At 40.7% G+C, this 27,101-nt stretch overlaps 1 protein-coding gene across 4 annotated transcripts; it reads right to left on the bottom strand.

Annotated features, from left to right (window-relative positions):
• Positions 1-83: 83 nt before the first annotated feature.
• On the bottom strand, positions 84-26,118 carry TFRC (transferrin receptor). Of its 4 annotated transcripts, none has more exons than XM_008509323.2 (19): positions 25,961-26,118; positions 20,557-20,618; positions 19,953-20,163; positions 19,234-19,441; positions 17,645-17,794; positions 17,377-17,482; positions 15,687-15,800; positions 14,991-15,089; positions 14,213-14,352; positions 12,312-12,469; positions 11,217-11,336; positions 9,691-9,776; positions 9,415-9,478; positions 8,415-8,482; positions 7,423-7,481; positions 7,122-7,203; positions 5,311-5,532; positions 3,905-4,045; positions 84-3,022 (listed from the first exon to the last, which is right to left on the bottom strand). In XM_008509323.2, exons 2-19 carry the CDS (start codon positions 20,587-20,589, stop codon positions 2,780-2,782), a joined length of 2,304 nt encoding a protein of 767 aa, XP_008507545.2. In that variant the 5' UTR covers positions 20,590-20,618; positions 25,961-26,118; the 3' UTR covers positions 84-2,779. The 4 variants fall into 4 exon arrangements, with proteins under 4 accessions (XP_008507545.2, XP_070438707.1, XP_070438706.1 ...); XM_070582606.1 differs by lacking the exon at positions 25,961-26,118 and adding an exon at positions 23,932-25,925; XM_070582605.1 differs by lacking the exon at positions 25,961-26,118 and adding an exon at positions 25,182-25,854.
• Between the last annotated feature and the right edge of the window lie 983 nt (positions 26,119-27,101).

The raw sequence follows: 27,101 nt of genomic DNA, 5'->3' as shown, positions 1-27,101 counted from the left end.
GGAACTCTGTACTTTCCGCTCAATTTTGCTGTGAACCTAAAACTACTCTAAAAAAATAAAATCTATTTAAAAAAAATGACAACTCAGTGTTCAAGCACTTTATTAAATCAGATAAGAAATCTCCACAATGTTACACATACCAGATTGTATACAACTATAAGGGCATATCACTTGTTTATAAAGATACAGCTGAGCCGTACGATGGCAGGTCTAATAAGCCATCTCTAGCCAACTAAAATTTAAGAGGAAACACAGTAAAGGTCATGCAAGTTCTAGAATAGTGAATCATGACAGAGCTCACTCATTTTATCCTTTACCTTCAAAATGCACATGATATCTATAGGCAGAAAAAATCTGAAGACTAGCAGGTTGTCACTAGTGAGCTATACATTTCATTCAGGAATATAAGCCTCTTACCATTTACTGGGTCGTCTGATTGTTAATCACTCAACCCTGACCACAGAAAAGAGTTTTTAGAGATTTACTGCTGTAAAATATATGCCTGTTATTCATACTATGCCTTGAAGTCATTCAGCTTTCATTAAAGTATGATGAAGCAAGATGCCCAAACTAGGAATCCCAGCTATGAACTGATCACTTAGCTGCACTCAACATCAGTTCAAGATAAAACACTGTGAAGACTAAAGAGACAGTAGTGAAACAATTCAGTGAGGCTGTAATAACCTAGATCTATTTTAATTTAGGTAAGTAACACTAAGTACTAGAAAATAAAGTCTTTACTCCTGTAGCCTCAAACTTATTTGTTCACAGCTACATTTAAACTTACGATCACCATATACTAACGGGTAGGTAGACATGATCAAAGATCCTGTGGCAAGCTTCACCTCCCTACACCCCTCGCTCCCCCCTCCCCGCAAGCCTCCTATACAAGTTTCCCCTGCTTTAAGCTAAAAGGTCAATTTTGGATTTAAACTTGTATGAACTAAGTTTATAGGAGCTAACATGCAAATAAAGGGATAAAGTTAAATTCATTTGCCAAGAGCAAACATTATAAATGTATGCTACTATCCTGCTAAACAGAAGACCCAGAGAAACCACAAATATAACAAACACTGCGTTAGGTTTCAGAACAAAGAATCTTGAAGGAAGTAATTTTATCTTAGAGTGCTAGAATTTACCCACCAAATGCTATTGACCACAAAATGTTTCTGCAACTAAAACTAAAAGATAAGAGAATTATAGGGAGCTGGGAATACATGTTAGATACTAACGATCTTCAAGCTTTGAAGATGTCATTGCATGAAGAAAATTATGGGAAACACTGTTCCCGATAATTATGTACACCCTTAGTGTAACATATGGAGATCACTGTCTCCGATATAGACACTGTGGTAGGCAAAAACTACCTTGTTCTTTATACATTATGGAAGACACTGCTCCCGATAATGTGAGTTAGGTTTGTGACAAAGGTACTGGAAATTTTGCAAAATTTGAATTAGTTACACCTTGGATAAATTGAGCTGTAACACATATGGGTATTATCACAGCCTGTAAGTGACATTAATTTATAACTTGATCACAATTCATTGCATTTAGGAGAACTGCCATTTTTATCTGGTTGGGTAAACAGAAGTCTAACTTGATTAGCAACCCCTAATTAAATTTAATCTTCTCCAACGCTTAGAGCTTTATAATTTTATTTAGCTTGCGGCTGTTTTCTAAAACCCTCAAGTGTTGACCATAAATGCAAAACTTCCAGTATCTGTTGGGTTTTATTAGCAGATGCTGCTTTTATTAAAAAAAAACGACAGTATAACTGTCATAATTATGGAAGGCACTGCTTCCGATAATTATCTTCTATAAAAAAAACACCATTTATAGTGAACTCTGTCACTGATAAATAAACAATAAATATCTCAGTGCCAAAATGATAGAAAGCTTTTCCAAAAAATTAACACTTTGGCCAAAATTTGGCAGTGTGTTCTTTAAAGTCCAACAAACTGAGTTTGAAATTAAACACCTAAAACTGGTTATTTCAAAATACTTTGGAAAAAAAGAAAACAATAAAAAACTAAACAAAGGCTTATGGGGCAGGGGACAGAGAAAAAGAAAATATACTAAGTCTTTGGCTTCTGGTCTCCTCTTTTCATAAACAATCTTGAAGTTAACATATTAAGGCCTTACTCCTGCGATAAACAGTTGAACCTCAATTTATCCAGCTGAAGGACCTCTATTTCATACCTCACTGGCAAGAACACAAGTCCCATCTCTTCTGAAAGTTAACTGTTTCACGCAGGAACGTGGAAACCAGCTAAATCCTTAAAGGAAGGAATACATCTCACTTGGAGAATCAGGTCTTACAACCTGCTATCTCCTATCGAGCGTCAAATGAGGGTGGAGGATCACAGGGAGCCAACACTCAACCTTCAGCAGTTACTGCCTCCCTCCTCCCGCTCATGAGATGCCAGTTCACATCCTCAGGACTTGGAGCAATGGTTCACGCCACTGGCTCTGACTTTTTCATAACTTTAACAGGAAAGAGGCCGTTACCATTACAAAACACTTAAAATTCTAGAGACGATCAGAGAAAATATTGTACGATGAACATCTTAAAGTGGTTATTCACTTTAACTTGAAGTGCAGGTACCTACCCTGTATTAAAAGCTGCTGCCTAAAAACATATAGGAGTACCAAGATGACTGGGTAGAATTTTAACAACATTAGGTTGAATAGCCCCTACTGAAAAATGTTGCACAACCAGCACAAGTCTAAAAACCACACTACCCTGATATTCTCACATAAGTTATGGGTATCACATTTAAAACTCATTGTCAATGTCCCAAATGTCGCCGGAGAGGGCATTTGCAGCTCCCTGAATAGTCCAAGTTGCTAGAGCCAACTGGTTTCTCAACAGAGTTTCATTGAAAGCACCACTGTTTTTCTGACGCAGCTTCAAGTGCTCTAGCAAAGCCGACAGAGTGTGAGAGCCAGAGCCCCAGAAGATATGCCGGAAAGGAGACTCTCTCGGAGACACATAGGGAGAGAGGAAGTGATATTCCACCTAGAAAAACAAAGCACACAGGAGCATCAGCACAACGCTATGACTTCTGTTGTGAGGAAAGGACCTGACAGAGGAAAGCAACTGTCATTCTCTCACTTCAAATGTTAAAATCTCCCTGGATTTAAGAATGTTGAGAACCATGACACTAATGTTCTAACATGAAAATTGTAAAACAAAGTGTCCATTCCTTTGTAAAAGTGAACTCTAATTGTACTGGGTATTTTTTTCGGTTGGGGCATAGCATAGATATGGAAGGTTTACAACAAGTTTCCATGTAATGAAGTCTCTGCTTCTCCCAAACAGACTAAGATAAAAGCAGTTAAGGGCTGAATTAGCATAAATACAGAGAAAATGACAGCTAAAGGTCACTAATGATCTCTTCTTAAAAATGTTTTTAGGGGGCCAGCCCGGTGGCGCAGTGGTTAAGTTTGCACGTTCTGCTCCTGCGGCCCGGGGTTCACCAGTTCAGATCCCAGGTGCGGACATGGCACCGCTTGTCAAGCCATGCTGTGGCAGGCACCCCACATATAAAGTAGAGGAAGATGGGCATGGATGTTAGCTCAGGGCCAGTCTTCCTCAGCAAAAAGAGGGGGATTGTTGGCAAATGTTAGCTCAGGGCTAATCTTCCTCAAAAAAAACAAAAAATTTTTTTTAAAGCCTAAAAAAATTAATATGAGGTCAAATGTCTCTTGTATTTCCAGTTTAGAGATGTTGGCTCCAGATTGTGCTAGTAAATAAGTAAGAGTCAAAATCTGTGCTGAATTCTAAAGCAGCAAAAGATTCTAGGCTCCTAGAGATATTACTGTACTTTCTACAAATCTCAAGATTTACCAATTAAAAATTAACATACTCTAGTCCATCCTTTTCTAAGAGTTTACTTACTTTCATGATACGGTCGTTGATTTCCCTCATGACAACTCTGTTTGCTCTCTCCGCATTCTTATAATCTGTTGTTAGTTTGGATGTAGCACGGAAAAAGTCTCCACGAGCAGAATATAGCCACTGTAGATTCAGACCCATCTCCTGAAGCAGAAAGACATTAAATTCACTATCGGACACTGGTTTCTAAGGATGTTATTCTATATACCTGCCTAACTGAAGCATAGCAACTGAGATGATTCTGATAAAAGGAAGCGACTCACAGACAGGCTCAAGACTCGGGGGAGCAAGACTTAAACACCTTGTACAGCAGGTTCCAAGCCCTATAAACTACAGTAACACACTCATATTTCAACCAGCAGATAGTACAATTATCTGTTCTTAGCCTCCTAAGAAAATCATCCTCATCAAGAAATTTAATTTAATTGACTTAGTAAAAGTATATAATCCTGGGGGCCGGCCCCATGGCTAAGTGGTTAGGTTTGTGTGCTCTGCTCTGGCGGCCCAGGGTTTCGCCGGTTTGGATCCTGGGCACGGACATGGCACCACTCATCAAGCTTTGCTGGGGCGGCATCCCACATAGCACAACCAGAAGGACCTACAACTAGAATATGCAACTATGTGCTGGGGGGCTTTAGGGAGAAGAAGAAGAAAAAAAGAAAAGATTGGCAACAGATGTTAGCTCAGGTGCCAATTTTTTTTTTTTTTTAAACTTTAGGTTTTTTCCTTTTTCTCCCCAAAGCCCCCCCAGTACATAGTTGTATGTTCTTAGTTGTGGGTCCTTCTAGTTGTGGCATGTGGGATGCCTCCTCAGCATGGTCCAATGAGTAGTGCCATGTCCGCGCCCAGGATTCAAACTGATGAAACACTGGGCCGCCTGCAGTGGAATGCGCAAACTTAACCACTCAGCCACGGGGCCGGCGCCCCAATTTTTTTTTTTTTAAAGTATATAATCCTGTGTAGTTTATCATTTCCAGTTCAATCTCCCTATGAGGGAAAACTTCAAACATTGTGGTTCAATGAACTTCAGAATCTAGTTATTTCCATGTGCTAAGTCGCATTTTCTTGATCAGTTACAATTAGTTTCAAATTTCAAGAGAGCCATAATAATTAAGATGTGGTTATCAGTGATTTACCTCATTTAAGGATCTGCTAAATTGACTTCGAGGACCATAAAACCAGTTGGAAACCAGCAATTAATACTTGCTGTGGCCTCTCCTAGATCTTGTAACTCACAGCCTCTCAACCTCCCTTTCAAATGAGTTATGGATTCTAAGTAAAACTAGACCTCGGTTCACTTTAAACCGTACTTTGGCTGCCAATCATGTCCCCTCCCCAGGAACAGCTAATGGCATTCTTCAAACTGCTTGACACTTGAGCAAGAAGAACTTGACTTTAACTGTGCTCACCTTTATGTCTGCTCTGAATTGGTTCATGTCCTTCACAAATGAAAGTATTTTGTCATTATACATATCATAGTTCAGGTTCAATTCAACATCGTAGCTAAGTTTAATTAGGAGCTGACCAGCTACTTCTGCTGCTGCACGTGTCAGTCTGCTCAACTCGGGAACGTTCTGACTCAGTACCTCATAGGTATCCATGGTAGTACCCAAGTAAGGATACTCCGTGTCCTGGAAAACAAAGCCAGGTTAACATATTCAGGTGGGATACAGGACTAGGAGCCTCACATCCCAGTTTCACCGTCGAGGTGACAGTAATGGCAATTCTTCCCTTGCTTCTAACGTATCCCTCCTCCAATGTTAGCGCAAACCCACTACTTTACGAAGACACCACTTTTGCTGCTTCCTTTGAACCTAACCTACTCCTAGAAGGACTACTTTCTTCTCGGTTCTATAGAATCCCTGTTCTATCACATCATATACCCTGAAGAGATTTCTAGCCAAACTCCTTGAAGTTATATCCTTGTTCTCTTCTCTCTGGGAAGTTTGGCCCACATTAATGAGGGAAGAGGAAGGCATGCATGAAAGGTACTTTGAATATAAAGTGTTACTCTCAGACTGGAATTTACCTTCTTCCTAATCATGCAGCACTAGGTCCGCTCATACACTATTACCCCTCTAACAATGTCTGATGCTCACGACAACTTCTCTGTGCCTTCATTAGACAACTTTCGTAACTATTTCTTTGACTCTATTCCCTACCATTGACCTTGGTGACAACCTCACTGACAATCCTTTACTTTTAGACTGTACATCTCTGTTTTATTACCTGTACCTCTGAACCAGCACTGCTAGACTTCTGACATCTAAGAAGTCATTAAGAATTTTTTAAAAACATGACTTCTGAAGGTCAACAGAAAGCATCCATAAATTTCCTTGAGCACAGGACCCAACACTCAGTTCTTCCTAATGTACTACATAGACATCATGACCGCCTATTTCAACACCATTCGTACGGCTGCTCTGGCAGAAGGTCAAGAGAATGCCAGCTAGGTGAATCTCCAGATGCTGATCTTTCATCACTCCCTCACTTCAAACCTTTCCCATCCTAGTCCCAGACTAAGATAACAGGTATTAAGAAGCCTAGTAAGGACCTGGCCTCTACTGGATGAAGAATTTGAGGCCATCCTGAGGCCAAAGTCAACAGCTTCCATCCTGACCCCCTACACTGACATTAGGACCTCTTCACCCCTCAGAAGAGCTGCTACAGGGCTGGTTTTCCATCTCCAGCAGTTCGGCACAGAAGCCTTCATCATTCTGTTTTCTCTGCTTAGCTTTCAGGGCCTTCTAACTGGCTCTGGTACCAAGCCAATCTTGTCTCCCTACAACTTGGTCAGTTCAAAGTTCTGTCTTGTAACAATCTTACTTCTGTTTGGTTTTTGTGCTTTAACCCATTATCCTTGCTTAAGAGACCAAAACACCTCTAGACAAACATCTGGAACCATATTTCAGCAGGTATCAAGAAGATCACTGTCCAGTAGAACTTTTCATTTGATGGAAATATTCTATACCTCCCTGTCCAATGTAGGCTTGTTATAAAAACTCATCATACTTAATTGAAGAAGTTTTGGAAAATAAATTCAAATGCTAATTAAGCTCACTGAGATAACAATTCTATGTTAAGACTGATAATGAGGGAGCATGCAATAACTGCATATGTCTAACTTCTTATAAAACACATTAAGCACTCTAGGAAACTTGGTCCTATAACTGATGAAAGAAGATCTAAGATGTAACACTCTAGAGTTCTTCAGACTTACCTCACAAAAACAGAAAGACAATGCTGGGATTCCAGAATATGCAAGGAAAGGGAATGCAGCATTATCAAAGGAAAGTTTCTCGCTGCAAGGAAAGCAAGATGTGTCTTTAGAAAGTTTTCTTAAGAAAAGACTGTGCTACCATGCAACCCTACCCTTGCCCCGAAATAAATTCTTCAACTGAATCTCTCTAGGTACAGGTACGCCCACGGCAAGGTTAGGTTTAGATCTCTACCTAACAGAGTAGGTGCTACTGGGTGATTCTGCTTTTTTATTAGCTGTGCATTCACTTTTCTCAACTTACACTTTGTTGATCCAGTTGCTGTCCCGATACAGAGACAACCCAGTAACTGGATGTTTCACCTGTAAAATAAGAAATTAATGAATGTATCATTAAAATGAACCTTTCTCAACTTATTCAGGCTAGTCACTAACATGTTTCTCTATAAACATTTATACAAAATAACGAATTTTTTATCTTCTTGAAAAAATTTCTTTAAGACAATTTAAACAATGTCAAATTTCTGAAGTTATTCCTATTAGCCTTGTGCTGTTGGCTCCTTTAGTTATGGTGAGGAAAAAATGTTTTCCTCCTTAATTAACATCTTAAAGGTGGCTTAACCACAATTTTAAAAGCCTTCACTAGCCTTCACGATATACCCATCTTGTTTATGGTTTCTTCGTTCTAGCACGTTTTATACTACTGCCAGCCTAACCTGGAAACACCTTACTGCCTTGTTGGAGACCCTATCTAGTAATCCCTAGTTTCCCATGGGATCAAGGTCAAGTTCTCTGAGCATTATTTCCCTCCAACTTTAGCCACTCCAGTATATAGCCTCTAATCCCATTAGGCAAATACTGTTCCTCTCTCATTCAAAACTATGGTCATCCACATGTCTGTCTTTATTCAATGAATATTTTATCTGGCCTTCTTAAGTCTTAGATATATATAGTTCAAGTCCATTTAAACCTTCCTTAACATTCTGACTCTACAGACAACCCCCTGTGGGCACCTACACTACAGCTTAGGCCTCATGGAATTCTGCTACATATTCTTAAATAGACCACATATTGTTTGAGATGAGAGCCCTTCACATACCACCTCCCTCATCTCACATGGTTCAGTGGGCTGGGGGCAAATAAGCCAAGAGCATGACTTAAATAATGCTGCTATAGAATTTATTCCAGATTTCTGCTATTGGTTACTTATAATGGTTTAAATATCAATGTTTTCCATCTTACGTAAATTAGATAAAAAATTAAGTTATACAATTTTATAATTAGGTATATACTCACTTCTTGCATCGTTTTCTCAATAAGTGAATACAGCAGTGGGCTGGCAGAAACCTTGAAGTTCTTGGCACCTGCAAAGAGATCATTTTAACATTGCCCCGTCTCTAGTCGAGCAATTTTCACACTGCTACTTCTACAACTAAAAGCATTTGCCCAACTGGAACACCCCTAGATCAGTGGCATATGCAATTATCCTCCAAGTAGACAAAAAAGTGATTTACGAGTCAGGTTCTTTTGTGACTGCTAACCCTAATTTGACTCAACTGAAGTTCTTACTCCTTGCTTTTGTGTACTTTAATGTTAATGATTTGGTTTGGGGTAGCTTTTTGCTTCACCCAGCAAGCTTGCTATATCCAATACATTCTGCTGTGTAGGTAAACGGCAATGACGACTAATCTAATAAAGATTCCGTTCAATTGTAATTCCTTCCCTTTGCTTCCCGATGTAGATATTTCACTATTCTCAGTTCATCCAAAGACTATATGTGCACTTTTAATAACATTCAAACTCTTTCAGCAGTTTGATTATTTGGTATTTCTATCTGTGATACCACAATCTAGTAAGACGTGAATTAGTCTCCGGAAGTCCTATTCTATATGGTATGGTTTAGTTCCTTCTGGTCTGAAATATAGCCCAGCCTAGTGGTTCCCAAACTTTAGTGCATGAGAAGTGCCTGCTGTGCTTGTTAAAATAGTTTGCTGGACCTATGCCCCAGCTTCTGACTCAAAAGGTCTGGGGTAGGGCCTGAAATTTTGCATTTCTGACAGTTCCCAAGTGATCCTGATCCTGCTGATCTGCGGACCACCCTGAGAACCGCTGCTCTAGACAAGGCAATCTGCACCCATTCTGTCACTGAATGGCCTATTAAGAGAAAGCTACGTCAATCTTTTGATCCAGGTATGGCCAATAAATATATAACAAGTGCTGCTTTAGAAAGCTTTCTTCTGCTGTTTTGTAAGTAGTTTACCGGAATTCACAAACAGCTAACGGAAAGGGTACTTACCAAGAACAGCTTTATCCAGATTAATGTAAGTGAAAGCCTTTAAATGCAAGGAGGAAAGGTATCCCTGGAAGAGAAGGAAAAATACTGATGTACCAATATGTAGTGATCTATACCTATTATTAGGAATTTCTTCTTAAATTTGGATTCTATTGAGACTAAATATACCAAGGCAAAAATGACGGAATCAAATCTAAAAGAGCATGGTTTCTGGAGAACAAATTAAGCCAATACAAGTTTGGGTGCCCAGTCTGGGTATGGATAATACATAGACAATACCTCCAGCCATTCAGTGGCACCAATAGCTCCGAAGTCTCCAGCACCCCAGCTGGCAAAGACAATGCTTCTGCTGGGTTTAAACCCACCTAAAAGAAAACAAACAGTTTGATCTGGGGAAAGGTTATAGGTAGGCAACTGACTCAAGATGAAATCAGAAACTTCTACTTCAAGGCAGCAGGTTCAGCAATATTTCTTTTCCTTTGAGGCCCCAGGTGAAGGAACGAAAAAAGGAACAGGAATAAATTTTAAAAGTAATCTACAAAGAACAGGCTAGGAGATCATTTGCAGATAAGATTTCAAGTACATAGTAGTGACTGGCTTCCTGAAAGCCACTTTTTTCCAACTCCATTCTTTGAGTCCCTTAACTTCTGGACCAAGAGATATTTGCCATCGCAGTGTAAGTATGATATGTATCTTCTTTGAAAATAATTCGCTTAGGGGTAAGTCATTTAAAACACTGGATTACTTTTAAAACAATTGGCATGAAATAGACTAAAAATTCACAAGTTTAAGTTACAGGAAATAGTTTTCAGAGAAATTACATTAGTGACAGTTCCTTTTGGGGCTATATGTGCCACTGCCCTCCATCGCTCGCCCTTCCCTGGGTATTTTTCTGCATTACTGTACTTTTGTATAAAAGTTAAGCACTATAACTTACCCTATGACCCAAAGATTCAAGAATGTGATAGGGGCTTGGGGGAGGGGGAGCAGGGGGAGGCTGTAGAGGAGTGGCAGAGTACCATGGAAGAAAGGCTTGAAAGAAGACCTTTATATAAGTATAATATATAAATATATATAAACATATTATATATTGTATTTATAAATCAAATATATTCCATATTATACTTATAAATATAATATATAAAATTATATGTTACAATTTTATAACAAAAGTATAGAACATTAGTACACAGGGACGCCACTGCTTGCTTTCAAATAGATTCCTTTGGGACAATGTCAGATCTGCCATATCATTCTAGATACGTCATACTAAGAATTAGGGCCCAATATAACACTTTCTGTTGTCTCAAAGAAATTCACGATTCCCAGTACAGTGAAGATGCTGCATGGACAGCTGTTTCAAAGTCAAAGGCAGATACAACAAAAAACAATCTACTTTGTACTTAAGAACTCAGGGTCTGGGGCCAGCCTGATGGCGCACCGGTTAAGTGTGCACGTTCTGCTTCTCGGTGGCCCAGGGTTCGCCAGTTCAGATCCCGGGTGCGGACATGGCACCGTTGGCAAAAGCCATGCTGTGGCAGGCATCCCACATATAGAGTAGAGGAAGATGGGCATGGATGTTAGCTCAGGGCCAGTCTTCCTCAGCAAAAAGAGGAGGTATTGGCAGTAGTTAGCTCAGGGCTAATCTTCCTCAAAAAAAAAAAAAAACAAAAAAAAAAAACCAGAACTCAGGGTCCAGCACGAGTGAACCATAGGAATATAGGCAAAAGTGAGCACAGCCTATTACAACATTTAGAACTATACATTGCACACAGATGTTCAAGTTCTCAAAATTTGTACTCTACCTTTTGAGACCATATCAGAGAATATCCGGGCAAGTTCCAATAGGAGAGCTGTTCCTACACTGGACTTTGCAGCTCCAGGACCCCAGGCATCCCTTTGGGCCCCTATTACAACATAGCGATCTTAAAAAAAAAAAAGAGGACAAATTACACAATCAATTTTTAAACTGTTTTCTAATGTTGAAGTCCTGAATAAGTAAGTTAGTAGAAGGGTAAAAATGTAGTCTAAGTATTAAGAATAAGAGGGCTCCCTGCAGTTCTGACTTAGGACTCGAGGGATTAAAAGTTCACATGACAATACTCATCTCTTTAGTACTGCTACTCTTTTTCTATATTACCATTAAGTTTAGTCACTGACTACTTATTTGTGCTAATTGTTTAATAAGCTATTAAGTCCAAGGGCTTTCCTTATTAAATGATATGACTATTTGATTGCATTTAGATAGATAGATTGCCTATTCCAGGGACTGGCAAACTACAGCCTGCATGCCCATTCATTATGTATTGGCTATGTTGTCTTTGTCTTACAATGCCAGAGCTGAAGAGTTACAACAGAGACTGGGTGGCCTGCAAAATGTTTATTATTTGCCCCCTTAAGAAGAAATGTGGGGGCCGGCCCAGTGGCCAAGTGGTTAAGTTCACACACTCCGCTTTGGCGGCCCAGGGTTTTGCCGGTTTGAATCCTAGGCGCAGATATGGCACCGCTCATCAAGCCATGCTGAGGCGGCATCCCACATGCCACAACTAGAAGGACCCACAACTAAAAATATACAACTATGTACCAGAGGGCTTTGGGGAGAAAAAGGAAAAATAAAATCTTTAAAAAAAAAAAAAGAAGAAGAAATTTGCTTACCACTGGTCTACTTAATAACTTAAGAGATTTTTCTAGTGATATGGTGATTTTTTGACAAGTTAATTTCCTAGGGCCTTATTAATTCCCAATAAAACCGACCCCTCCACAGCCCACTTTGGGACAGACAAGATTTAGCATTTCATGAAACTGAGCCGAGCCAGCCTTGCTGCACTGCCTCCTCTGGCCACATCCTTAAGAAGAAGTGAGGAAAACAGAAAAACAAACAAAAAACCAAGGGTCTTTACCTGGTTCTTCAAAGCCTTTAATAACTCCAAAGACGTTAAAAATTCTTATCTCTTTCAGCTCATTGTTCACTGTGAGCTTCACATTCTTATCCCCTGGGAATTCCAGCCGACACGAAGAGTCTGTTTTCCAAGAAGAAGGACAGTCTCCTTTCATGTTTCTAGTAGGAGAAAACAGAGATCAGAGTCTGACTTACTGCTACGTCCAGCAGGTTTATAAAGTCAGTCATCCTCCCTGTCCAGGAAAGTTCCAGGGTAAGTGAACAGATAAAGAGAACACACAAAATTTACTCCCCAGAGGCCAACATTTGCATCTTACTCTGATCTGCGGGCAGTCTTTTGAAAACCATGAGTTACTTCCTAGTTTAATCAATGTTTTCAAAAAATTCTCTACCTATTCTCACCTGTTGTTTGCCTCTCTGCCAGAGATATAGCTGTGGTTTACATTTGAAATAGATACCAAGACGGACTCAGAAATAAGCTCTTATATAAAAGTTCATTAATATATTTTCATGTTTCCTGACTCCTTCCACTAACAAGGGTAGCATACCTTCTTATCTCAGTTATAAAAGAGTATTCTCATGCCACTCGCAGTTAGATCTCTTTCCCTATCCAATTCCTCGTGTTATGCAAACAATCACTGCTCTAACTATGTCAAAACATTATTATCCCTCACGACACAAGGATGAGATAATGGGCTGGCTTCACAGGTTAGGAAAAGACTTGTAGGTGATGGGAAGAATTCACTGATTTTAAGTTTGGTATGAGTCAGTCAGAATCATCTATTACAAATGCCTCAGATAGCATTATTAATAGTCATATGAGGGGCCGGCCACATGGCCGAGTGTTTAAGTTCGCGCGCTCTGCTTCAGCAGCCCAGAGTTTCGCTGGTTTGGATCCTGGGCGCAGACATGGCACCGCTCATCAGGCCATGCTGGGGCAGTGTCCCACATAGCACAACTAGAAGGACCTACAACTAGAATACACACCTATGTACTGGGGAGCTTTGGGGAGAAGAAGAAGAAGAAAAAAAAGAAGATTGGCAACAGTTGTTAGCTCAGGAGCCAATCTTTAAAAAAAAGAAAAAACAGTCACATAGTATTTTACAAACTCCTTACATGTAGATGTTCTTCATTTAAGACCAGTTATCCTGTTAAGTAGAATCCATTTCAGCGACCCAATAAAGTCCAAGAAACATGATCAGCAGGGTTAGAGTAACTCGTTCTACGTCACGCAGCAAACAAATGCTCACATTAGGTGTCTGAAACTAGATCTACGTCCTGTGCCAATACCAGGTGCAAAATATGTCCAGACCAAGATAAAAATTAATGGCATGCTCTAATTAGATGGCTCTATTTTTAAAGAGGGACACTAATATACTAGAGAGGACATCCAGAAGGACTAATCATGACTGTAAAGTATCTAGAAACGATCAGGAGAACTGAGGATATTCAATCCATAGATAAGGAAACTTGAATCGTTCTGTTGTTAAAAAGAAAATCCAGAACTAACGGGTGTTACAGGGAATAAGATTTCAGCTCAACACACATTCTAACAGATCTTCTCTAATAACTGAACGGGTTGCCACAGGCAACAAAGTGCTTTGTAACAGGAAGTACTCAAACAGAAGCTATGCCAGGAATATCGCACAAGGAATTCACTGGCTGAACTGAAAAAGGACTCTTCAAGTTTACAAATTTAACGTCTACTATTAAGATCATTTTATAGAGGATAAATTTCATTTTTGTCTACACCACGTTAAAAGCTATCCATCCCCTAAATGACCCAAATGTGAAAAATTATAGCCAGCACTTTTAACATTTTATCAAATCAACTTAAACATATCATTCCTCCTCTAATCATGAAACCTCACCCTGCAAGACAACTTTCAAATAAGAACTTACGCAAACAGCGCTTCTGCAGCGGCTCTGGAAATTGTTTGGACAGGTATATTAGGCAATCCTGATGACTGAGATGGTGGAAACTGTGTGTGATTGAAAGAAGGGAATCCTGGTGTATAAGGGTCACCGGTTCCCAGATGAGCCTAGGAAAACAAAAAAGTAATTAGCTCCATCAGGCACTTATGCAAGAAGGTCCCTATAAGATCCAGATTCAGTATGAGGCTACATCCCAAGCTTAGCTGAGCACCTTAAGGTCTGAAAGTCTGAGTAGCTCTATGATATGTGACTCGTTTTTATATGGCATAGGCCAAATTCTCAATTCAAGACACTACTGATAAAATACTTTTAGCATGGGGCCGGTCCAGTGGCACAGAGGTTAAGTGCACACATTCCACTTTGGCGGCCCGGGGTTCACCGGTTCAGATCCCGGCTGCAGACAAGGCATCACTTGGCAAGCCATGCTGTGGTAGGTGTCCCACGTATAAAGTGGAGGAAGACGGGCATGGATGTTAGCTCAGGGCCAGTCTTCCTCAGCAAAAAGAGGAGGATTGGCAGCAGATGTTAGCTCAGGGCTAATCTTCCTCAAACAAAACAAAATTTTTAGCAATAAGTAATAACAGTCTCACAGTCATGTAATCCATCTTCCTGCTTACTGTTAAAACTCTTCCAGAAAAAGAGCTTATTTAAGGAAGGCACAGTTCTAATTTCTATTAATGTAGATAGAACCTAGCAATAATTTGGAAAACCCCAAAACTCATTTACTCAAGAAATAAGAACTCACATGTCCAAAGACTGGAAGATTTGCATTGACAATGGGAAATTTAGCCTGGTCCATGTATATCAAGACACCAACTGCATTTAAACTTTCAGCATTTGCAACCTAAAGAGAAACAGGTAACGCTCAAAAAATGAAGACCTAATCATACAAAACTAGAAGAATCTATCCTGGAATTTACACTGAGGACAAACAGTTACAGGGGACTACACTGAAATTCCCAAACGTTTCAAATAGCTTATATGTTTAGAAAAAATATGTGTCTTAAAACTCATTAAGGAGAGTTTAAAAGACAAGAGAAATAATAAAAAACCCATCTGGGACAACTACTATCTTGATATGTTCCATTCTGTCCCTTGTGTAGTTTGACCTGTAAATTCCCTTTTTATAAAACATAGTTATAACTGAATTCTGTATGTACATAAAGCTCAGTTACACAGACACAATTTCACTTACGCATTTCTGATTACTTCATTTTCACTGAAAGACAATGGCTGCAAAATACTCCAAGCGGATATGCCATAGTTCTGAAGCATCCTGTCACTTCAGATAATTGGAACTTATTTGATTTGTTGAGCAGTTTAGTAAATTAAATTACATTAACAGGTATGAGCGTTTAACACTGCTGGTTTTCAGAATGTAATAAACAATGCCGTTCAACTGAAGAATACGATACCAATGTATTTAATAAGCCATACTCACCTTTTGAGCAAAAGTGATTTCCCCTGCTCTAACAATCACTAAAGATCCATTCACGGGATAGCTTAAAGCCTCATAGTCTTCTTTAGTGCCAAAGTTAGCATGGACCAGTTTACCCTAGAAGAAAGACATTAGATTTAATAAGCATTACGGCATTAGAAGAGCCATAGAGTCTGAGACAGAATGGTCTTACAGATCAAACCAAGAGAGGAAAAAAAAGGAGGTCAAGGCCTAGAAAGGATGTGAGAGTTCCACAGTCAAACTGGCCAGGGCTACAAGGAGTGAAGCCAACATTTCTGGCCTCCTACACTCATGTCTTTCATTATCTCAGGCTGCCTTTAATCTAATTTCCACTGATCTATTTACATTAATTAATTTACATCTATTTTACATTGCTTCAGATATTTTGGGGACAGAGAAAGGATAATAAACACAAAGGATATGTTAAACACAAAGACATATACCAACAGAAATATTATAGGTTAGCCATGGCAGCACCAATTACATGTTTCCACACTTGAACCCCAGAGTTGAGGACATACATAGGAATAGGTCTTCACTGAAATTTCTGATAATAAATCTGTCCAAAAATTACTAAACACTATTACAATAAAGTGATTGCAGAGATCAACTTTTAGATATTTACATAAATTGTCAGCATAATGTTCCTAAACGCTATTAGAGTTCGATGTACAGCCAACATTAACAACCAAATGTCTAAGTATAGAAAGCTTGCAGGTGAACTAAAATCCTCAATGTTCTGTAACAGAACAATCTACCCACTTCCAAACTCCTGGCTTGTAAGCAGTCAGGGAAAGTGATACAGAACAGGTGACCAGGAAGACCAAAAATTACCACAAAAGTTCATCTGGCTCAGAAAGCATCCACTACATAGACCCCTGACATATAAATATGTGGTTTTTAACCTAAAAAACCTAGATACATCTATTCTATTAGCTGTTTTTTAATTTCTATGGTAGTTTGGTCATATTTGCCTAAATTTTAAAAGATCAAACATCACAGAATCAAGCTAACACTAAACACCAGCCAAGATGGTTATTGATACCTATTTATATCCACATAAGGGGAATCTGATATATGCATTCACCCGGCAAATACGACCACGTGTCAGGCACCGTCCGAGGCTCTGGGACACAGCAGCAAATGAAACCAACCCCAGCCCTTCGCGTAGCTTACATTCTAGCGTGGAAACAAATGAATAATGTCGGGTGCTACAAGTACTATGAAGAAAAATAAAGCAAGACAAGGGGAAGAGATTAGAGGAAAGACATCTTTGATAAGATACTCAAGGAAGACTTCCCCAGGGAAGCAACATCGGAGAAGAGACTTGCCCATGATGAGGGGACAAGCCACGCTGATATTTAGAGGAAGAGTGGTCCAGGCAAAGGGAAAGGCCTCGAGGTGGGAGCAGGCTCGAGTCTGAGAGTGTTTGCGGAACAGCAGGGAGGTCAGAACACCCAGGGCGGAGTGAGAGAAGAGGAGAGCAGCAGAATTACTTAGGGCCTTGCCAACCAGGATGAGGACTTGGGATTTTTATTTTAACTGAGCACAGGAGGGTTGAGAACAAGAATATCTCGTGACCAGCTCCATTTTACGAGAACAGTAAAGACAATGAGTTTTTGAGCTACTCAACCGGGAGAAAAAAAGTCATGCAGTGTTTTGCCTTACTTACAGTAACTGTTGTGGCCTTACTATACGCCACGTAACCAGTGGGATTCTCCACCAGGGATATCATGTCACCACTCCCGTTCACTACGGTCACCGAGCTCTGAGCATTGCTAAAAAAGATTAAGTTAAAATGAAGCTAAGGGCAAGCTTAGGAAAAAAAATTAAATGGCTTCAATACATTTAGTACTTGACTTCATTATTTTGAAAATCTTTGCTATATTTAGCACACCTAAAAACAGCTTCTTCTGTAGGTTTACCATCGTTCAACATACCTGCCTTTGACCTGAATCTTAACAAAATGCTCATCACGCCACACTTTGTTGAGCTTAAATTCACGGAATTGATTCTCAATGAAAAAAGCCAGGCTTTCATCTTTTTGAGATCCAGCCTCGCGAGGGACATAAGAATTTCCATTCAGCCGCCTGGAGGAAAAGAAGGTCACTGTTAAATGAACTGAAGTTTAATTTAAAATAAACATTAAACTCAAATATCTGTTTTAAAACTGTTTTAAGAGCATAACTCAATACTATCCATTATAGTTAAGATAAATTAACTGTGACCCAAAATTTCTGGATTGATCAGATAGAGACAAACTTAGAAGAAGAAGAAAAAATTATGCCCCACATCTGAAGGAATTCATGACTTCAAACTTGTTAAAATTTCTTTTCCACTGTAAAGCATTCCTTTAAGAGCCCCATCACAGTACAGCATATCTGCTTAGGGTAGTGTCAGGGGGAATCAGTCGCTTCCAGGAGATCTGTTGTGAGCAAAATGAAGGATAATAGTATTGTTGGTGGACTCCAGATGTGCAGCTTCAATTTTCACCTACTCTGAAGCATTTTGAATCCTCTGGAAGCAAAATTGTTTCTTCTTCTGACTCCCATGGCTCTTTGTAAATATACACATCACGTTATATTAGTTATCTTTTTTTTTGGTAGACTACACTCTCCCCTCACCTATAATGCTTGGTGTATGTATAGTATACACAAAAGCATTCACTAGATGAAGTAACAATGCCAAGATTTCTAATTAAAGACTAAAAGAATTATTGTACCATTGAAACTGTAGGAAGGTAGCAAAAAGTAGAAGATGAATTTATTCTTTACACAGAGTTAAAGTACGTGCCTAAGGAAGATCTTAAAAATCTTAGGGCAGGGGCTGGCCCTGTGGCATAGAGCTTGGGCTCAGCATGCTCCATTTTGATGGCCCAGGTTCACGGGTTTGGATTCCAGGCACACACTTACACCACTCATCAGCCATGCTGTGGCAGCAACCCACATATAAACTGGAGGAAGACTGGTGCAGATGTTAGCTCAGGGCTAAACTTCCTCAGCAAAAAAAAAAAAAAAAAAAAAAAAAAACCCAAAAAAACTAACAGCAGAAGCCTTAAGGACACTTCTTAGGCTATGCATTAATGAGTGAGAACTGAAGAAATCAAGGAATACTAGAGACATATCAAGCTGGACAGTCAGTCCTGATCTAGAGGATGAAGATAGTTACTGATGCCCTTGTGAATAGCAGCAAAGCTCAGCATGACTTACACAGGGTTAAGATGGAAACCCCAGAGCAGAAGAAAGTGACAACAAGCAACAAGCTACGAAGAACCAGATGCCCAAAATGATCAAGGACCTATGGAATTTTTTTAAGAGAAAGGAGAGTCCCCACAAAACTTCTCACTTTTTTCCTATCAACATAGTTTAAATTCTTTACTGACTCCTTACCCTCTAACTCCACATGGGAAGCCTCCCCTACTCTAACAAGCCTTTCCTCCAGACTGTCACCTTTGTTTTGTTTCCCTGTAGCTAATCATCAGTATCTGCTTAGGTGCTGAGGCTGAACTTGGGAAGAAGCTAGAGCTTACTTGATGGTGTTGGTGAATTCTGTGGCAGTCAGTCTCTCTGACAACATCGTCCTTAGGTCTGTCCAAAGTAAGCGAGACGGTGTTTCAGGGAAGTACTCTTCCGTTTCTGGTGGTTCTGTTCCCTCTATCTCCTTGGAGTCCCCTGATCTGCCACATTCAGATTTTGGTTCAACACGTTTACAATAGCCCAAGTAGCCAATCATAAATCCTAAGGATAAAAAGTTTCAGAGTTGAATTTATAGAATTCCATTTATAATCTAGTCATATAGGAATTGTTAATCCTTGCTTATAAGCCTCGAAAATACTGGTTTTAATCAAATTGTAAGCAGTCTGAAAGTAAATAATGCATCTCAGTTTTGTATATTTTAAAGCATTCAATCTAATAAATTATATAACTTTATTTTAAACAGTTCCTTTTGCAAAGCATAGGTATTTTTCCCCCCAGAAGCCTTTCCTGAATACTCATATTCAATGCTACAAATAACCGATGCGTTATTTCTGGTGTAACATTTGCACATTACACTGAAATGATTCGTGTGTCTCTCTTCTCCCACCAGGCGAAACTCAAAGGCAGGTATAGAATCTTAGTCATCATTGTATTCCTAGTGCCCAGCACAACAGCACATAAAAAGGTATAAAATAAACATTTGCTGAGTTGAATTAACAGACTTCTAGAGTTGGTGACAAGCAACATTTAAGTTTTGAATGGCCACTCTTACCAATCAAGAAAAAGATGATTACAGCAATAACAGCATAGCAGAAAGATCCATTAAACCTTTTTGGTTTTGTGAGGCTGGCGTGATTACTTCTCACGTTATTGTCAACATTTTCTTCTTCATCTACAGCTAGTTTCATCTCCACATGACTGTTATCGCCATCTACTTGCCGAGCCAGACTAAATCGGGTATATGACAATGGTGCTCCACCAAACTGAGATTTTAAAAAAAGAGAAAAAGAAAGCATATGAAGGAGAGGATAATGAATAGGAACACGTATAAAACGTTTGGTCAGCTATGTACCGTCTACTGGGATAGTCTGATCAGGGCTTTCTTGAGTTCATCTTCTGTGCTTGGCTGTCCCTCTCCACGGCACCCAAAATGCCATGAAACTTCTCTTAAGATTTTCCATAATTAACTCCACTCAAGACTGAGTATACCCTTGCTTTGTGGGATCAGTTCCGCCTCAAGAACACCACTTCTAAGGTAAATGAATACCGGATAATAACTTTGGGTATTATTTCAGGCTTCCTGGGAGACAGTCGTTCTGTTATACTTCACATTCTTGCAAACGGGTGACCGAGAAATACCACTTAAAATACCTTACCAAGTTAGAGAACGCCGATCTGGCTTGATCCATCGTTCCGTGCTGTCACACTGATGAGCCTCCTATTAAAAAAGAGAATTCATAGAATGAGATAGATACCACTGTATCAGATTAGCGAGGGCTTTTCATTACCACACCAGATTAATTACTATATATCAAATTTACTCGAAAATATATTATTATCTTTCTAGAAAGGGTCTTTAACCAAGAGATTTAGTTTACATGACGACTATATTTAGTGTGATCCATGATTAGATCCTGAATTGAGGTGGGGAGGGAGCAGCTTGAAGGACATTATTGGGAGAAGTAAGAAATTTGAATGTAGACTAACTCCCGGAAAACAGTATTTTATCAACGTTAGATTTGGGTAGTGTGATAATGGTATCGTCTTTTTGGAGGAGAATGCCCTTTTTCTCAGGAGATCGATGGTGAAGAATTTAAGGATGAAGAGTCGGGAGGTCTGTAACTTATTTTCAAACAGTTCCAGTTAAAAAAGCAAATGTTAACTGTTAACACCAAAAGTGAACTGTTAACAACTGGTGAAACTAGGCAAAGGGTACATGAATACACACAGTACTATTATTTCAGTTTTTCCTGTAGGCCTGAAATTTTTCAAAATTAAAAATGTGGGGAAAGCTAATTAGAATGTCATCAGGGTAAGTAGATTTAAGTAACTGAATTTGGTAGGCAAAGAAAAGGGACAAATAAAAAACAATAGACTAGCACCTGAAAAAAAAACAAACCCAAACTAAAATAGAATTAAGTCAAGACTGGCCGTGCTCCATACACCAGTGACAAAGCATCTTCAACGGAAAAGGAGAAAAAAAACCCTGATCCTTCTGATTAAAATGAACAGTTCCTACAAATGATTTGACAGACCTCTGATGTAAAAAGAGTTGACAAAAGAAAAACATAGAGTACGCTATTTTACAGATAAAGAGACCAGTTATGAGAGGTTAAGTGACTTGTTCAAGGCTGAAAACTGATAATCTAAAAATGAAGTTCAATGGGTTACTGGGTTATAGAAACTGTGTTCTCATCTCCAGAAATTTAAGAAATTAATCTTAACTTTTTCCAAAGCAAAATACACCTCTGTAACCAACAGAGAGAATCCTAAGTTAAAGCATAGACATTAACTGAAATCTAGATTTTCTAGTTAATTTGGTTTGAGTGCATCCAGACACTTGAAAGTGATTATGTTGAGCTGTATAAAATGGCTATTTACTTCATACTACCTATTTCAAGGCTTTTCCCATGCTGCAAGTACACTTACAGCACATTTAACACCCACATGGCACAAAGCAAGCTATGAGATATATGCAGACTGTGAAACAAAAGACATTATAGAAACTGGCATTTGAAAAGTCTCCTATCAAAAATCTATTAACAAAAAAAATTTTTTTTTAATTCCCAAGCTTTAAAGACCAGAGCCAATAAGTAATAGGTCATATTCTTAGAAGCACAATCTCTTGTCCCATCTGGTACAAAAAGCTTATCACTCTCGCTGCACCAGAACAGTACAAACCCAATCTCTGGAGCCAGAACTAGAAGACCCCACCCCGAACCAATATCAACCACCCTTTTCTAGGAAACAGCAGCTCACAGGTTTAATACTCATCTGAACCAGCCATTCCTCAAGGTTTCTAGTTTGAAATTAATTTTAAGACTAAAGTGACAACATATTTAAATAAGTGATCTAAATAAAGAATTTAAATAAATGATGAGGAGACTGAGTAATTCTAAGTCTGCAGGAACAGGCAGATAATAGAACACGTAATTATGATTTTGTATAATTAAAATCTAACTACATTTTTTACTGAGAGGACAGATATGTTTAGTTCTGTTTCAACCCCAGGCATAAAATTAAGACTATGACATAAAAGAAATCAAGTCAGAGGAAATTGTGACCTAGGCAATTCCCATGTTAACCTCATCATTTAACCCCACACCTGTGAAGAACATGATAATTCTATGATATCCACAAAAGTTATTCCTGAAATTATACATAACAAATTTAAGTCATTCTTTCAAAATGACCCCACACAGAGTAAAGCTTTCTACTTAGGAGAATCCCTTAATGAATTTTCTTCCAACGGAAATCACTCTATGCCCTAAAAGCATGGGAGACAAACTTTTCATACCAGTTGTAACACTATCCTTCTACAAACAGGCAGGTCTGTTAAAAGACCACATCTAAAGGCCAAACAAATCTTACCGGGCTTATTTCAAGATGTCACCAACGACGTTAATTATCCATTACAAGACACAAACCAAATATCACCTTGTGTATCTTTGGTGTTCTCAAAAGTAACTGGAAAAACTATTCCGTTTCTCACGTTAATAATGAAAATTAAAGTAAGCAAAATAGAGCCCCACCTGTTTTGAACATAAAATAGAAGGAGGATCTTAAATGTCTTTAACTGAGCCATGGGATGGAAGACAGGAGGCAGGCAAAGGAACTAACTACAGCCTCAAACTTCTTCAGAATTCAAATCATCTTATGCCTACCTTCCTGAAATGTGGCATTAATTTCTCTTTAATTTTTTAAAATACAGTAATTATCTTGAGGTCTTAAGCTACTTTGGGGTGTCTCAAAACCAGGGGTCTGTATGCAATACATACAGCTAAACAGGGGTGGGATGGGGGCATCAGGTACCAAAATACACTCTCATCTGTGTCTAACAGACCCAAAGCTGCTATTCTATTTTACCTGAAATAAGAATAAGCCCCTTGTTTGTTACCACTGACAAGTCCACTTCCATTTAGAAAACAGGCCACAGTTTCAAGTCCTTGGAGCTCACATGAAATAAAGTTCCTCTGCCTGCTTTTGAGGCTCTGTTTAGACTTTCATTACCTAATAGCTTCACTGCCCTCTACGTTCTCCAAAATAAGACAGAACCCAGCCCCTGCCTTTACCCACCAGCATTCTTCCTTTGTCTTTGAAGTCCTACTCATTCCTTCCAGGCTCAGCTCAAGGGCCATCTCTATGAAGCCTTCTCTGACTAACTGCCCTATAACACTTGATATGGAATTATGTAGTAATCAACAAAGAGTAAAGGTATTTTATTTCTTAACAGTATTGCGGCATGCTTAATGTATATGAGGTTCATTTTTCATATCATTTGGAAACAATACGAAAAAGAATATAATGAAACCCCTGGACCTGGAATCTTTCCCATCCTTGCCACTATTCTGGTTTATCCTGAAATCACTGGGCAAAGCTTGGGTAGTAGGGAGATTTTTAAAAAGCAGAAAAACTTTAAAGTTTAGGGGTCCAAGATCTCAAACAATTGGTTACAGATACCCATTTTGCAAACTACTTCCCTAGGCAACTATGCACTTGCAGGTGAAAATGAAAAGATTACATGAACTTACAAAACCTCTGCAGGGTCCTTAGAACTCACACACTTGTGTACACCCAGAATGACTTCTGAAGAGACAATCAAGGTCTTCCCTAGCTTTAAATGAAAAGGCAGCAGAGGAAATCAAAAACAAGCAGAATCTTCATTGCCATTCAGCTTTCTGAAAAAAGACTGACCAATTTGAAGGTCACCCTTGAAGTCATGGCAGCCTATTGGTGTAGTGCTCATCTAGGAGAGCAGACAGAAGGCACATGCACAGAAGAGTGCCAAAAGGCCTCAGAGGATCATTTTTAACTAGCTTTCATTGTTGTCTGATTCAAATTTAGCTGAGAACATTGCTCCAATATAGGTAAGTACAGTATCAGAGGCGAATAACTGCCACGCCTAGGGCAGAGTTAGCCAAGTCACTCCTTCCTATCCAAGGGTCTTCAGCACAGGCTAGAAGCACACCATTACTTGACAAGAACATTCCATTGAAGAAAAGCTAAAGGGTGCTATGCTATATATAGACTTCTGGAAAATATTTCACATCAGTGACAAATAATTCTGGATTTTCTTGTGAGGCACACTGAGTTTATTATAATCCAAAACTGAGGGAAAAAACAGCAGGGCCAATAAGTACTTCAGATAGCCTAGGTTTAATTTTGACAGTAGAAAACTTCTGGAAACCACCTTAAGTGTCTCTGTCAATAAGGTCAAACTCCCCAGCCCAGAGACAACTGAATCAGCCTCTAGTATTGCAAATTCATATCTAAGCCTAGAATAAAGGTATCAAGTATCAGGTATCCAAATACTCCTGTAACAGGACAACTATTTTCCACTTCAATCCTCTTACTACTCCCCCTAAAACACACACAGGCGCGCGCGAGCACACACACACACACACACACACACACGCACACACAGGAAAAAGCAGCAATAATCGAATTCCCTAATATACCCAAGGTCGCTACCAGCAGTAGGCAAAGGGAAAATGTTGACCAAAAAGAGTCAAGTCAAAAAAGCATGACTTTCTTACCCACTCTCCCCACTGCCCCCTTAGAGAGCTGACCACCAGAAACAGGGACACCATGGGCCTCGAAGGCGTTTGTCAATACAGCACAGCTCTGCCCATATCGCTAATTTTCAACCGTTTTTCCTTAGCCTCCGGACCATCGCTTCCACGAACTATCTGTCCTATGGTCTCCCATTTTATAGTGAGGACAGCCTCGCAGCCCCAATAGTCTTAACGTGAACGCCCGCAGCGTTCAATTGGCTTCTGACCTGGGAAAACTGAGAAGCCACCCACGAGGCCAAGGGGCACGCCGAGAGATCAGGTTGTACAGAGTTCAAGGGTACAGCTTACAGAACCCCCACCACACGCCCACGACACACTCCTAACCGAATCGAGGACAGCTCGGTCCCCTCCAGCGGTGGAGAGACCAGAGCCCGCACGGGACCCGAGGAAGCAAAGGGCTCCGAGCTCAAGGTGACCTCCACCCCCAGCGCTGCGGGGACGCTTCCTGGAGCGGCCACGTGCTCCTCCCGAGGACCCGCCAACGCTGCGGCAGCGCGGCTCGCCCGGCGCGGACTCCTCGCTGCCGCCCGCGGCCTAAGCCGTCCCCGGAGGGCCAGCATTTAAGGGCGAGCCACTGAGAACAAGGGACGCAGGGGGCCAGAGGAGTCGGACGCAGAGTGGCGGGGTGCAGAGCGACAGCGCGGTGGCCCTCCTCTCGCCCTCAGAATCCTCACAGAGAAACCATTCGCCGCTCCGCCACCGAGCCCGGGAGGACGCAGAAAGGACGCGAAGTAGGGCAGCCGCTCTGCACCCCGCGGCTCCACCCTCTGCACCTGCAGCCCGCTCCTCGCGCCGCAGCGTCCCCTTCCCCAGCAGCACGCGGTCCCCGCTCCATCCCGGCCACCCCACCCGGAGGCGCCCCTGGGGCTCCCCGACGCTGCTGGACAGCGCCCAAGGGAGCCGCGCCGCAGACCGCTCGGCCCAGCGCTGCAGGCGGAAGGGAGGACAGCAGGGCCGCGGCTTCTAACAGCGGCGCGTCACTCACACAGGCGACTCTTCGGTCCGCCCCTACCCAAGCCGCCGACGGCCGCTGCGGACGCCTCGCCAAGCAGACTACGGGAGGCGCCTGGCTCGCAGGCTGGCCCTGTCTCTCCCGACCCTCCCACTTGGGCAACTTCCGCTACGGCGCGCACCAATGGAGGCGCCGGAGGAGGGCTGCGCAAGCGCTCGGGCCGGCCGGGGCGGGGGAGGCAAAAGGCGCCAAAAGGCTGAGGGAGGGGCTGCGGGGCACTGGCTGCAGCCCTGCGACCCGGAGCCTTCTGTCTAACCTTGACCGATCTCCAGCCTCTGCAGTGCAAGGTCAAATGCTATTAGCGTTTACTCCTAGATGCTGGATGCTTACACTGAAATAATTCCTTAAAGCGTGTGTCCTTGTTGGAATATTAGGTAGCCGCTAAGGCCTTATGGTGAATATATATTTTGCAGCCTCAGAAATACTTAGGATAAGCAGAAAGGAAAAAGAATGAAAAGCAAAGTGCAAATTTGTATTTACGTTGTGTAAAAGCTGCACAGGAACCAAGATTGGCACAGTGCTTTGCCTAAGGTTTAATGCATGAGGGAATGGAAGGGAAAATAGAAACAAGTGATTTATTAGGTGATAGAATTGTAGATGAACTCTAATATTCATTGCCATTATTGACATTATAGGATTGTGCCATGCATAACGAATAAAATTGGATTCTTGTCACTTTTTAAACTGTTTCCAAACATTCACACCCTCTCCCTCCCTCTAGTCGGTAGCCTGCAGTCCGGTGAGGGAGATTGGACAAGTTTACAAACAGCTACAAAGGATCGGGGCCTTAAAAGGGTTACACGTAAAGCGCTTTCCAGGTCAGAGTCCTGAGGGACGCAGAGCAGTCCTGCCGAATGCAAACCTGTTTCCAGGCCTCAGGCTCCTGCTCCTCCCCTTATTCCGTGCTGCAATAGAAGAAATACGCGGGGTCTGCCCACCGCCTTCTCTTCATCCCCATTCCCTAAAATCTCTCCCCGGGGAGAAATATTTAAAAATCTTATAAGCAGAAACATTCACTGGACGTTAGGGAATCTACGCAGGAAAAAATTAAAGAGAGGAACGGATACGGATTAGCTGTGGAGGGGCCGCGTTGAAATTCAGACTGGGCGTGCTG

The sequence above is a fragment of the Equus przewalskii genome, chromosome 18 (assembly GCF_037783145.1).
Source record: "Equus przewalskii isolate Varuska chromosome 18, EquPr2, whole genome shotgun sequence".
NCBI lineage: Eukaryota > Metazoa > Chordata > Mammalia > Perissodactyla > Equidae > Equus > Equus przewalskii.
Note: the sequence above shows the minus strand (reverse complement) of the source record. Positions and strands in the feature narration are given on the sequence as shown.

Coding starts and splice junctions, on each gene's coding strand:
- TFRC (XM_008509323.2), bottom strand. CDS start 20,589: ATGGATCAAGCCAGATCGGCGTTCTCTAACTTG. Junction 17,483..17,644: donor AAGATTCAGGTCAAAGGCAG/GTATGTTGAACG, acceptor AATCTTTTTTAG/CAATGCTCAGAGCTCGGTGA. Junction 15,090..15,686: donor AAATCACTTTTGCTCAAAAG/GTGAGTATGGCT, acceptor GTTTCTCTTTAG/GTTGCAAATGCTGAAAGTTT.